The sequence below is a fragment of the Diplotaxodon limnothrissa genome, linkage group LG10, assembly GCF_057381915.1.
Source record: "Diplotaxodon limnothrissa isolate DT_005_m linkage group LG10, D_limnothrissa_male_GT1.1, whole genome shotgun sequence".
In the NCBI taxonomy this organism is placed as follows: Eukaryota; Metazoa; Chordata; class Actinopteri; order Cichliformes; family Cichlidae; genus Diplotaxodon; species Diplotaxodon limnothrissa.
The window spans coordinates 30,128,487-30,142,851 of NC_140605.1; the positions used below are offsets into that span (position 1 = coordinate 30,128,487).

General features: G+C 38.3%; 1 protein-coding gene across 4 annotated transcripts in view; it reads right to left on the reverse strand.

Moving 5' to 3' along the window:
* Nucleotides 1-14,365, reverse strand: part of doc2b (double C2-like domains, beta) — a 180,008-nt gene that overhangs the window by 60,595 nt on the left and 105,048 nt on the right. For all 4 annotated transcript variants that reach the window (XM_085364704.1, XM_085364706.1, XM_085364703.1 and 1 more), the window contains one exon: nt 8,568-8,642. In XM_085364704.1, the coding sequence (XP_085220830.1) occupies nt 8,568-8,642 (75 nt within the window). The remainder of the gene's footprint in view (nt 1-8,567; nt 8,643-14,365) is intronic.

Here is a 14,365-nt window from a genome sequence, read left to right on the forward strand (position 1 = left end):
CACACAGGCAAATCTGAGGGTACGACGCAACACTGACACAGAGAAACACGGGGCTTAAATACACTGAGGCGTAATCAGGGAATGGGAAACAGGAGGGAGACCCAAGCAAAACAGAATACACTCACATGAGACATGGACCTTCACAATACAACAAGAAACGAAGACGCAGACTTGACACCAGAGATGGGCAGTAACGTGTTACAAGTAACGCGTTACTGTAATCCGATTACTTTTTTCAAGTAACGAGTAAAGTAAGGGATTACTATTGCAAAAACGGTAATTAGATTACCGTTACTTTCCCGAAGGAACGCTGCGTTACTGCGTTACTAAAACCGTGATTTTTTGCGAGAATGTCTCATGACAGTGATGTAAGCAAGTGCGACGTTCTTGACAACAGCTGTCTGCAGATCAACAGTGGATAACATTCGAGTGCGGGAGAGAGTATGAGCGTGCACTGACCTTACTTTAAGTTTGATTCCATAAAAAGTGACAAAAACATTAGCATCCGTTGTGCAGTGGGCAGCCACCAATGCAGCGCCCGGGGAGCATGCATGCATGCATGCATGCATATATATATATATATATATATATATATATATATATATATATATATACATAGCACATATCTGAGGTAGGCTTGGGCTGCATGGGGGTTCTAACCTGGGGTGCACGGTACTTTTACCCTGTAAAGCCTGAACCATTGCAAAGTTGCCAGAAACTTCAAATCACTTTTTAAAGTTGAGTGTTTGCTGAATCTTTAAATAATAATAATAATCATCATCATCATCATCATCATCATCATCATCACTTTACATTTATAATTTGTATCATACTTGCTTTGAATTTTTTCATGCTCTGCTATTTTTGCTGTGAAGCGCTTTGTGATGTTTATTTTGAAATGTAATGAGAAAGGTTTTCTCCTGTCAGTGAGAGAGAGTAGATTGGTATTAGCAGCTGGTTCCATCCGAAGTTTAAAAATGTCTCTAGTCAACATTAAATTATGTTATTTATTTATTGTTGTACAATGCTTTGTATTTTGGCCAGTGGATTATCCTTGAGTATGCAGCAGGTTACCTGATATAATTGGTCATTTGCTTTATCCTTGTACCACTGAATCAAATTTGCTAACTGTATTATAATTATAATGATCCAAGACCTCGTTAAGAAGGACCTACAATATAAAAATTCAGTATTTTTACATTTCAGGCTAGGCTTGGATACACGTCTGTTAATGAGTACTGAGGCCTTCTACCTGTACTTAACGATGCCAATACATATATTTTTAATGCAGCCACTTGGAATACTGAAAGTGATTACTCATACCTGACATTAGCATATGTTGTTTTCTTCTGCAGGAGCAATTCTAAACCACAGTTTGCGTACATGATATTTCTAAACTCTTGTTTATCTCTGCAGAACGAAGAGCACACAAGCGGCTGCTGAGACCAAACAGAAGCATTTCTGTAAAAAACACACTGAATTTGCTTCAAAGCTTCAAATCACTTGAATCGACTCCAGGGTGCGATGAATATACACGGCAATCTGGTCACTAGTTGTTGAGAGATCTTTCTCTGGATGAAATCTGCTGGATGGATATGATCACAGATGACATCCACAGTTGGCACAGTTCTTCTTTAACTCAAACGATTAAAGGGGAGGAACTTTCCAATTCAAACAAGCAGCAGGCAGACTGTTGATTTGTTTTATGCAAGTCTTCCATGTGTTGTGTGACGATTACTACGCTACTGTTTCACTGCAGTCTTCAAGCCCTGGGTTCTCTCTCACTCGACTGGCATATTTGAGATTCTCATCACAAGAATTAAAGCATTAATTAATTCAGTTCAACACCATCGCCTCGCTATCCTCACACAGGAGCAGTCAGTTATTGATTCGGGTTTGTTATGAAGAGATGGAAAACACTATGTTTGTGCAGACTGCACGCTATCTGAGCACACAGTGGACAAAGTGTCGTAGCTGAGATGGCATTCACATGCATGGCTGATATGATAGCAGACTCATTTTAGTTGGAGTGTTTTATTAAGAGTTTAAATTCAGAATATCCCAACAGAATGGCTCTTGGTGTTCAGGCGGTGTGTTAAATCATAGTGTGAAGGCAACAGGGTTGCAGGTACTGGCTCTCCAGACCGGTCCTTAGATCTCGGGACATCTGTCCTTCCAACACTTTGGTCTTTGGTTAAATATCTAAATCACAAAATTATGTGGTAGCCAACGAATTAATCCTGGTGACAATTTTAAACCTTCAATTTTCTAATGCTTGTAGGTCTACTATGGGTATTTAGCATTAAAATTATTAGATTCATGGGCAAATCATAAGCAATTTAATTAATTAATTAAATCAATCAAATTAGTTTTCTCAATTAGTAGCCTTTGTGCAGCCTTAAGGCAATATTATCAACTAAAATAACAGCCTACTGTACACTTATGGTTACTGTATGGTGAATATGAATATGAAAAACTGCTATTACTTAATCCCAATGTGCAACATTGTCACACTGATGAAGCTTTTCATTGTAAAATGTAATTAGGAGGGAGACATGTAATTTTATTTTCTTGCTATTGTCTCAGTATGTAGTTATTATTTTATTACACTCAAATTATTACAGTCAGATTTGGTAACTACCTTTTTTCCATCTTGAAAAAAGTATAATAGGAATTTTTATAATGAAAACGTGATTTTTGTTTTCATATTTTGGGATAACTACTGGAAGAAATTGATTATTTTTGTATTTATTTATTTTTATTTACATTGTGTCAGATCTCTGAATGGTAATAGTCCATTTTACAAGTCACTTAGTCTTATCACTTAAGCAGGCATTATACATGCTTGTATAATACGCATATTTTGTAATCCTCACTGAACAATTTAAAAGGTATTCGTTTTTTTTCAAAGTGTATAATATAGTTAGTATTATTTTAAAATGTGTCTGTATCGAAAACCTTATCTATTACTGAAGAAGTCTCTGATCTGTTGGGCCCGTCTTTGCTTTAAACGAGTTGGACCAATCTGAATGCAGCGACAATGCAATTTCTGACCGTGTTAGATCATGATTGAACTACATTCTCAGGTGTTTATCAGTAATGGCTACTCCTTGATGTGACACTTTCAACTTAAATCAGTTGCTGTTCACGACAAGTTGCCATCTGTGCATGTTGGCATGGGGGTATAGAAAATACTCTATAGCATAGCTTTAACGATCCTCTCCATTTTTCCCTTTTTTTAGCCAGAAAAAACAGACACAATCTTTTTAGTGTGCTAGATTTAGCGCTGAATTTTTGCAATCTCTATTAATGTGAATACAAATAATAACAAGAAACACAAAGTAGCTGCTGTTGCCTCTGTGAAGCGTGAGGAGAGAAAGGCTAATTACTTCTGAAATAATAGTACTACCATTATTGCTCCTATAGAGAGAGCAGTTTACTAATGCACCCTCCTGTGTAAAATGCAGCACACCTTTGTTTTGAATGTTGTGGTTCGTACATTAGTTAACTATTTTATTTTCGGTTTCACAAAAGGTTGAGAAGGAAAACCAAGCTTGGCAAAAACAGAATTAGTAAATTAGTGATGAATCACCCTCATGCATGAGTCATACACTGATAACAACCTAATTGTATTCATTATCAATACAAAAGGAAGATGCAGAAAAGTAGTGCATGGACAAAAGACAGCGCATTGTCAGTAATTTAGAGACTCCTCCAAAATTTCACAAATCCAGTTTCAGAGGCGCTGACACCCCTGTAGGCATGACTCTCCTGAGCTCTGACAAACAAGAAAAAATAGTCCTTTACACTTTCATAATGAAAACATTTCATAAGCAAATAGAAAAGCAGAGCTGTTCTCTCCTCTGTGTACAGTAGCCTTCAGTGGAAATTCAGACATGTTTAGCATACATGTTACATTAAGCTAACAGCAGACATTTGCATTTTAGGATGCTGAAAGCATTTCGTGCTTCTCCACTATTGATATGATATGCTGAAACAATCCTGTGCTGATGGAGATGATTAATGACCACAGTGTAGCTCACTGCCTCATATCATTTATTGTTCATTTACTCACGTAAAATATATGTTTGCTCATAAATAATAACTATAAGTGCAATCTTTTCTTTTTTCAGCAATGCAATTCTGACTCATGTCTAATAATAGAAAATAATACAAGCCGAGTTAAAAAAAATGTCAAACCTGACAATGCACGCGTCATGTACACTATAAAACAGGGATGGGTAATTAATTTTCCCTAAGAGGCTGCATGGAAAACTGGGACTGTTGTGGAGGACCCTGTGCATGTGCATGGCCTTCCACAACAGTCCCTGTTATAAAACATGGACTTAGTTATTATGATGTCATTGGTTAGTGAAGTACCGTAATAAAGCTTCATTGAGGTTTTGAAACAGGAGACATTGAGTAAAGGGTGTATCTGGGACACTGCACGTTGATTGGCTAACAACTTGTCAATCACAAGTCATTAGCCAATGAGCACACCCTCCTTTCTGACACTAAATGACCAAAGCTTTATTCAAAATGACTGGAAAAGAGTCACTGAACTGGCAACCACTGAAGAGAATAATTAGTAACTGCTGCTTTGGCTTTACTTCTCAGATTTCCAAATGTGCTTATCACTGGTCTATACAGTGATTATCCCAGATAGTTTGTAAGATGTAGACTAATATAAAAGTTGATGCAGCATTTAGGTGAGATCTTGCTATAAGTAGCTATAAGTAATCTTTTCATTGCAACATTGCAAGAGGTATGAATCAACATTTAGAAACAAAAAGTTCTTTCTTATCTTCTGGTAAAATGCCTACAACATGTCTGTAACAGAATTTAAATTATCTGTCAGTGTGGTCCTTTCCAAAGAAAACCTCTGAACAGGAGTGACTGTCAGTGACTGTAATTAACTCTCATTAAGGTACAAACTTCTTCGACGGTCTGCAGACTGCAGGAGGCCATATGATGCGACACTAAAGTAGCTCCTGCACACTTCAATAAATCGTGCTGTGTAACACAAAGTGGAAAGCACAAAGTTTGAACTATCAATCAACTTTAGAAATCAACTCAAAGCACAGCAGAGCTCAACTAATGCTGAAGCTGACAAAACAAATCTTACACTGATGAAAACTGAGCCCGAAAAGCTCCCAAGACAAGTTCAAAAGTAACTCGTCAAAAATGTCCACCGACAGCCGGATATAGGAGTTCACAACATGCCCTTACCCTGGTGCCACTGAATCTTATGTGTTGAAGCCCTAAGATGCTTTTTCATGTGTTTAGATTTTGATTATTTTTTGACCATTATAGGAGGAAGATGAGAAGTCGTTCATCGTTTACAGTTTCTCATTGTTACTGAGCAAACTCAATACAGTTGTGTGTCAGCTCTGTGTTTTCGTCTTTCATGGTACTTTAAATATCAGAAAGTACAGAATTTTCCCAGGAAATCAACACCTGATGGAAACAATAGTTAAGTAGTGTTCCTCTAACTACTGGTGGTACAATAGCTACATGGCTATTTATGACTTTTTTCATATAACTCCATCCATAAACCATCCATCTAGTCATCCATCCCTGCTTGTCTAAAGTATGATCACGTTAGCACCATGCTAACCAGATATTTTATGTTGTCCAGTTCTTCCTGGCAGATCCCAATGGGCCAGAAACCTCTGGGCTCACTTTGGGGTCTCCCCCCAGTGGGGCCGACCCAGAAAACCTCCAAGAGGAAGTGCCCATGATCCAGATCAAAAGCATAAACCTCCTCAGCTTACTCCTTTTGATGACTGTGAGCACCTCACTATATGTCCAAAGTGGTGCTTATACTTGCAGATACAGACAGCTGTACACAGCATGGATGTATGTACTATTGTAGGGTCTACCTTACAATATAAAGCACCTTGAGGTGATTGATGTTGTGATTTGGCGCTGTATAAATAAATTGAATTGAATTGAATGAGTATTTATTTGCTTTGCAGCTCTTTGAAATCTGCTTGAACTCCACCTGAAGGGTGCATGCGTTATTGGCGAAGTGTAAGCTAATATCTCATTGTCAAATCCACATGGTCACAAAAACTTGGGATGTATCTATGGGCATTATCTGCCTCACTGTGATACTAAAACTTACGTCATTTGCACCCAAGTGGACCTTGAGATGCCTCAAAGGCTGAAACCAGCAGCTCTACAAAGGAAACTCATTTCAGCTTCTACATCCATCATCCAGAAACCTCCCACCCAACACAGAGCAAGCATCCACTGCTCTCCTGCAGTGGACCATAGCCCCAGAGTTGGAGGTGCTGACTCTCACCCCAAAGTGGAAACTAACTGGAGTTCCTGCATATCACAAACAGGATTGGGGACAAGCGGCAACAGTGACAGATTCCAGTACCCACAAAATGGACTGCACCTTTATTTTCTACTCTACTGGAGCCCTCACAGTTATTTTTTTACAACTTCCCCATTCCTAAGCACTTTTCTATTTAACATTCCCACTGTTCACCTATCACATATCCAAGGATACTTTGGCATGCAGACTGGAGCAGCCAGAGATCAAGTGACAAACCTTATGATTAGTAGATGACCTGCTCTACCTCCTGAGCAGAAGCCAGAAGCAAAATAGTTTTTGACATTGTGTCAAGGACTGAGACACAGATCTGATGGCCCTAAACTTCTGCAGAATCCCCCAAAGGACCAGGTCATGAGCTTCATCCAAGTTCACATTGTTCCTTCTTTCACACAGACATAACTACAAACGTAACAGCAGAGTGAAATCAAAGCTGAAGTTACGCAGCAAGAGCAGAGCCAATTACAAAGGTCATTTCAACAGAGATGAGTTTGAAAAGGTATTGTAAGAAAGGAAGATGTGAGTCAGATAGCTGGATAATCACAGCTTTGGCTTTCATTAAGCTGCTTTTGTAGAATGTACGTATTCACAGGATCTATATAAGATTTGATAGTTTTAATGAAAGGATTACGTCACCCTCAAGGACGACTGTGAGGTGCAAGAGAGTTAAAGAAGTCACCAGTTCTCACAAACAACCGGTGAGTCATTTCATGTGTTGAAACATTTCAGTCTTTAATTTATATGTATGGGTTTGAGATCATTTTGTCTGCAAACTGTGAGAGCTCCAACAGCTTTTCTGCAACAGTTTAAAACTTAAATCTTACGCCTGTACGAGTGCTTCCGCGACTCTGAGCAGATCAGCAAGAGCTTTAAAAGCAGAGCACGTCACTGGTAAGCGGGTACGTTAGGTCAGTCAGTTAATGTTTACACTGATGAAGCCTTGCGCTGACATATCCACACTGCGGTGCTCCATGAATCATGAAATAGATTATTAGACCTCGTCTCCTTTTATTGCGGGTCTGAGAAAACCACAAGAATGCCTCAGGACAGACTGTATGTGCAGTAGGGAACACTGCTGACCCATCAAAGCTCGTGTAAAAGCGTGATCGGCTTAGAGTGTAAAAAAAATCTGTTTCTGTAATTCTTGAAATGCAGAGAGTGGTCATTGTTAATCTCTTTTTATTCTTTCTCATCACAACTTCTTCTGCTTGCTCGTGTTATCTCTTCCTTTGTGTGTTTGCAAACGTTAAATTGTGACCTAGAGGGATTTGCATTTTGAGAAGTATTCATATATAGTATTGCAGTGCGACTATGTTATAGAGGCAACATTTTACATCCCTTTGCTAATTACTTGTGACTTTTTTATAGGGAGTATATTTTTGTTCCTTTATGTGTTATTAAGTTTTATGCTCTAATGCCACTTTATCCTGAATGCTTGAATGAACAGTTTCATAAAAACAAAGATCTCTCGATAAACGTCTGTAAAACAAACATTTTATGCAGAAAAAGAACGATTTGTTAAATTTCTTTGAGATCTTAACTCACATTCCCTTTCAAAGATTTAGAGAAATCCTGTACCATACCAACTCTATTTACACAGTGCTTTAAAAGCAAAGTGCTGTAAATAAAAACGAATAAATCCATTTCAACGATGAAGAATAAAAACAACAATAATAAAATAAAAGCAGAAACAAACCACAATAAAACAACAGAAACAAGTAAGACCATTGTCACATGCTGGGTCAAAAGTCAGAGAGTGCAAGTGTGTTTTAAGACTAGTTTTTAAAAAAGGAGAATGTAGGTGACTGTCTAATGTGCAAAGACAATTGATTCCATAACCTAGGCGCACCAATAAAGAATGCTCAGTCCCACCTGAGCTTCAACTTAGATTGCTGTATATGTAGTAGCAACTGGTCACATGACCTGAGAGTGCAGGGGTAAGGCGGCTCCAAGCCCTGAAAACGACAGGCCCAAAGCTAACGGGTGATGTCAGGGTACTCTATACTTGTGACGAATGTTTTTTTCTTTTCTTTGTGTACAGAATTAACAAATGAGATATTATGATTACAGATGCAGTATGTGTAGGCGAGCTAGTGTTTGCATGCAAACCTGAAAAAGGAAGTCCAGTGAAGAACAAGCAAACTCAATACTGACCAGGCTGTGTGGTGACAAATGTGCAAGCCTGTTGTTTTAAAGGAAACAGACAAAAAACAAAAAAACACACCTTGCTGGCGCCTGGCAGTAGGTGCAACTTGACGTAGGGATCTGACAGCCCATTGTGGTCCATTGGCTTGAGCCCCTGTGAAAGAAAAGAAGAATCATGGTAATAAAAATGACATTTAGCACTTCCTTGTTTTGGACACTACTCCTGTTTTTGACAGTCAAATTTCCACCGGTGAAGATTTCCCAAAAATTAGGGATCTTTAAAGGAGCTCAGGGCATTGCAGCATTAAATTATATTAAACTGGAATTATTTTACACCTCTTTTTGGAGGGGATACTTTTTGAAAATTCTGAAATTTTTGGGATGTTTCCTGCAGCAACATTATAAATTTGAATTATCGGAACCCTGCCGCATTTTAATTATATCACAGTCAGTACCACATTAAATCCATTTGCTTACTTTATGTCTACTGATGAGTGAAAGCAGGAACAGAGCTAGGATCCCTTTTACCAAGCAGTAAATCAGCAACAGAATGACTCAAATCTTATTCATACTACACTGTTTTGCAGTCTTACTGTCCCCTGAGTCATATGGTGTCATTTTGCCTATTCTTCTGCATTACCGCCACATACTGTGCCGGAGTAGATCAATGTGTCAAAAAGACCAATGAAGTGTAAATAGGCTGCACTGAAAATTCATACAACCGTTTGTCTGAAGGAACATTTTAAATAGTTTCAGTCTAATAGTCTCAGAAAAGTTTGAAGAGCTCTTTTGATGGAAAGTGTAAAATTCACCATACTCAGTGAGACAACAAGCTACAATCCAGCAACTAATGCAGTTACTTCAATTGTTTTTATTTAGGTGCTCAAAGTTGCTCATTCATGCTGTCAAAGCTGTTGGAACATTACTGCAGTGTAAATGAAACACGGGGGGAAAGAGCCAACTAAGGGGCCGTCTGTGAATACTCTGAAAGGTGCTTTTTATGGAGGTGATCCAAAAGATTATGATTTGCTCTCTGGAAGAAAAATGATATCCAATAATCCAGTAAAAGGGAAATCTCTGAATATGTTGCTAAACTAGCATGTAAATATGCAAAATCACAAAAATGTAAAAGCTGCATGCTCTGAGGATGAGAATAGACCATGAAGACCATTAACATGTCTTACTGAAACCTGGAAATCTGCAAAAAATCTTCTGCATGCTGCTTCTTACACTTTTAATCATTGCATAAAATCTGTAGTGCCTGAGAGATCCAGCGCAGTGCCACATCAGCTGGAAGGTTGCTGAGCAATGCTGAAGGGAACTTACTAAAAAAAGAAATGTTTTATTTCTTTGAAGAGCAAATCAATGAGGCTTAGAGAGAGCAGGAGATGTAAAGGCCACTCATTCAATGACCAAAGCAGGACAACACCGCACCATGTGGGTGCCCGCTTCATGAAGTGAAAGGACCTAAAGTGTTTCCTGAATCAAATGCGGTACGAACACAAAGAAGTTAAAACCTCAAGCAAGTCGTCTTTGACCTCCTCTGGAGACGGAACTGTTCACACTGCCGACTCCTCCTGAGATAAAAGTTTAAACTGAAGTCCTTGAAGTAGCTGAGCAGCAGTTTGGATATTTTATTTTAACATCAGCATAAATCGTATTCACGTTATTAGGTTTCATTAAAATCTGACCAGTACACTCAGAGAAATAGCAATTCTTGTGAGAAGAAGGGTGGATTCAGCCTAAATAATGCTGGATTCCATATTATTTTCATTTTTTCAGGTTCCTCTTCTCGAGCAAACTCTCACTATTTGCAGTTTTCAATTCTAATTTTCCACAAACTTTGGTGGACAGATCAGTGGGTTGATCTATGGGCCTTTTGAAAACATGCACACAATAAGCCTGCACGAATCCTGCACGACACAATCCACGAGATGATTAAAGTTTGGTTGCTGCGTTGTTTTGAGGCCTGAGGAAGTACCCCCAAGGATATTATACATCAGATTTTCAGTCTGAGTGACTATCCTCATGACTAAACTGACCTTTATGTGTAAAAGGAATGGAAATCCCTTTAAAATTGAACTCTGGATTTAGTTCATAAAGTTGAGATTTAGAACTGATCAAAATCGAAGCAGTGGAGAAGATGTCCTGGTAACATTTTTAAAAAAAGATGTATTCTTTTGCCTTAAGCTAAAAAAAAAACACATCACAATTTTAATCCATAACAGAAAAACAAGAAAATATCAGGACTGAACTTTGATTAAATAAATATCAGCAAAATGTGCTTGTTTTCCACTCATTAAGCTTTAAGTTTTACTTTATTTTTTCCAAGACAAAATGGATTAAAGCAGCAAACATCACACTTAGTGCCTGAAAGCAATCCCCCTCTACGGGACAAGTACAGTCTAATAATGATTGCTACTTTGACATTACAGTTTGAATCTGCAAGGCTATTATCTCTTACTGAAAAATAAGAAAATAGGAAGTCCAAGGTAATTTTTTTTAGTTTTTTGAGGTGCTCTTTCTTCTACATTTTAATGAGTAGCTCATAGGAAGGCGTATAAGCTTGATATCAGCAGTTCTGTCTGCGGTTTTCATCAGTAACTAAACTCTTTTGCCGTAAATTGTCCTTCCTGTAGTCGTTTAGTAATCATGCAGGAAGAAAATAAGGAGGAGTCTCTTACAAAAGTTAATCGTCTGAAATTTCTACTCATGTGAAATTATCTGTGACTCTTCAAAGAAACAATTTCACCTGTGTGATTGCCGAACACCGGTTTATTTTAAAAAGTGTAATATTCAGTATATTACAGCTTGTTCCTGAACCATCTGAAAATGTGCTTTTTATTCCCCAGTTCTTCTGAATATCAGCTGCTTATAATGACTTCAAAGTATACATTTCACACAAAAAAGTCTCTATATTAATGAAGTCATTAATATACAAGAATTATTGTTTAACGTGTTGTTTCTGTCGTAACCAATATGGTGAAGGGTTTGCACCAAAAATAAGATTAATGACAGATTAGAGGATGCATATGTACATGTCAAAGACTGCTGAAAAGCCAGTGGAGGAAACGGAGAGGTCCGCAGCATCACTTCCTTTTCACTCGACCAGATGAGTCATGAGCTCGCATCTTCATTTGGAGAGAAAAGTATCCGACATGCAACAACAGCTCACTGGATTTATAACCAATGATGCTAATTACCAAGACCCATGGCTTTATTCATATTAAAAATAGGAGGCCTGGCTCTAGTGAAGGCAGTCCATGACTGTTAGTGTTCAAATGTGTTTCTTCTTTTTGTATCCAGGCATGCTGTTACTGCATTGACGGTGTGTTTGGAATCATTGTCATGCTGAAAAATAAAGCTGCTGCTAATCAGATGCTTTCCAGATGGATCAAAATCTGATGTTACTTTTCCGAGTTCATAATTTCATGAGTGTTAAGAAGATCCACAACACCACAGATTGATAACTAGCCCCAAACTATGACAGTGCCTCCACCGTGTTTTACAGATGGATTCAGACACCCACTGTAGCCTCTTTCTCCTGATCTCCTCTGTACATACTGATGACTTACATCAAAACATTCAAAGTTGATTAATCTCTGCATCAGACCTGTTTACACTGATTTTTCAGTCCAGTTCTTGTGAAGTTTGGCATAACTGTTACTTGTACACAGCATCAAACACGCTAATTTCATAGCACTGACTCACTTTTCAAGCTAGCCCCAAGTGGCTGCTAAAGGAATTGCAGTTGCTTAATTTTAAAGCCTGTGGAGATTGCTGCTTGGTTTGATATAATGCCACATTCAAAGGCTGGTTACTCAAGTTTTTATTTAATGTTGCTCTTGGTGCATAAATGATAGAAAATAATTAAATGTAAGGTCATAAATAAATGTGTATTTTTCGGACCATAAGGAGCACCGGATTATAAGGCACACTAAGCAAAACAAAACACAATCAGTTAAGTCAAATTTTACAAATTTGAATGACTAACCTCGTATTGTGGATGGATTACCTCAGTTGTTCTCCTGACTGAAGTTTGGTCCATTTACAGCATCCTGCCATGCGATTGCATTGGTCCCTAACCATCGGGAACCCTCACGTTAACTTTTATCGAGTAGAAAAAAGTTAGCGTTCATCCTCCAGCTTCACTGTGTTTATGTTATGCTAATATAGCTGTGTCGCTAGCGGTCACGTAGCCCATCATTATGTACCCGCTAGCCCAACTTCAGTAACCCTACAAACGTCATTGCTGTTTAGTTTTCTGTCTTCATTTATGTTGGAAGTGATAGCAGAGCTGTACGTTTGAATTTTTTCAGAAATCTCTCAGTCAGAACATGCTATATCAAGTTAGCGGAAACTAGCGAGCTAACTTCCTGCTAACTTAACTCAGTTAAATTTAAGGCATTCTGTTTTCATCGATGCCTAGATGATAAACTTAATTGTTACACCTGGTAAAGCAGCAATACTGATCGTTTTATTAAAGATTATAGAATTTAGGCTTTTTTGAACAGTGATGCTGCAGTGTTCGTTTGACTTTGGGACCTGAAGAAGACGGAGTTTTGGACCCAGATTACTCCGCGAGGCTCCTGACTACGGTAGCCATTTTTGAGCACTGTTTACCACATAAATCGGTTCGAGGTCAGTGAGCACAACCAGAATTCATACATAAGGCGCACTGTCGATTTTTGAGAAAATTAAAGGATTTTAAGTGCGCCTTATAGTGCGGAAAACAGAGAACATGTGAAGTGAAACAGATAATAATGATCTCCAGTTTGTCTTTGCCCTGGACGTGCTTCTGAATCCCACACAAACACTCACAGTAAAGAAAGCCAGCCCAAATAATAAACCATCTTGAGTAATAAAGGACAATAAGGCTTAAAAACCCCACGGCCTAAGGATCACGCAATACAAAGTTTTTATTTCTCATCTGAGTAACAATAAAGATCCCCTATCACAGAGAACAGCCATCACGCAAAGGAAAGAATACTTTATTATGAGCCTAGCACCATTATTTTAATCGCTTCCCGTCTGTGTTTTTTCTTTAATGGACCAAAAATGGAAAAATAAAACAAATACGATGTCTATTCTCCCACAATTATCAGGCTTAATAGAGGCACTCGGCACCAAGCCCAGCACTCAGCAGGAATTACTGGCAGCAAAATGACACACTCAACTGTGTCTCTAATAAGGCAACACTGCTGCTTTAGATCCTGCCTGTCACAGAATAGAACCATAGTGACACTAATTTCTTTAGCTGACTCTCATAAACATGTCCACATTTTGATGTTCCGGACACACTTAGTTCTCTGACATCTGAAGAACGGACGCTGAACGCCCAGACGGAATAGATTTCATTGTCTGCTGTTATAATGTAATCAGTTTAAGGGGAAAGACGAAGGAGACGAGTGCTGCTTCCTTCAGGTCTTTCTCCTTTCATTACACAGACATAGATACGTCTACATAACAATTCAACATTTAATTTGTTTACGCTCCGATTGGATAAGACTTCTCTGCCTTTTGAGGATTTTGTCGTCGCTCTCGTGGTTTATTTGCTGTGACCATACTACAAAAACCGAAATGTCGCTGACAAGGTTGCTCACGTAATATGGTATTAAACTCCACTTTGTGTGGACTAGATAAATATAACTAATCCAATGTGTCAGGTTTTTACTATTATTTTTATCCTTCACTTACATTAGGAGTATTTTTATGATGGCGAAGCTCTGTATGCATAAAGGTGTCTTTAAGTGGTTGATGAGACTATAAAATTTGTTATTTAAATGCAGTTTATTTACCATTTACGTCTCACACACTGTATGCCTGACAATATGAGTAACAGGCATAGAGACATTTCTTTAAAAAGCAAATCATCAA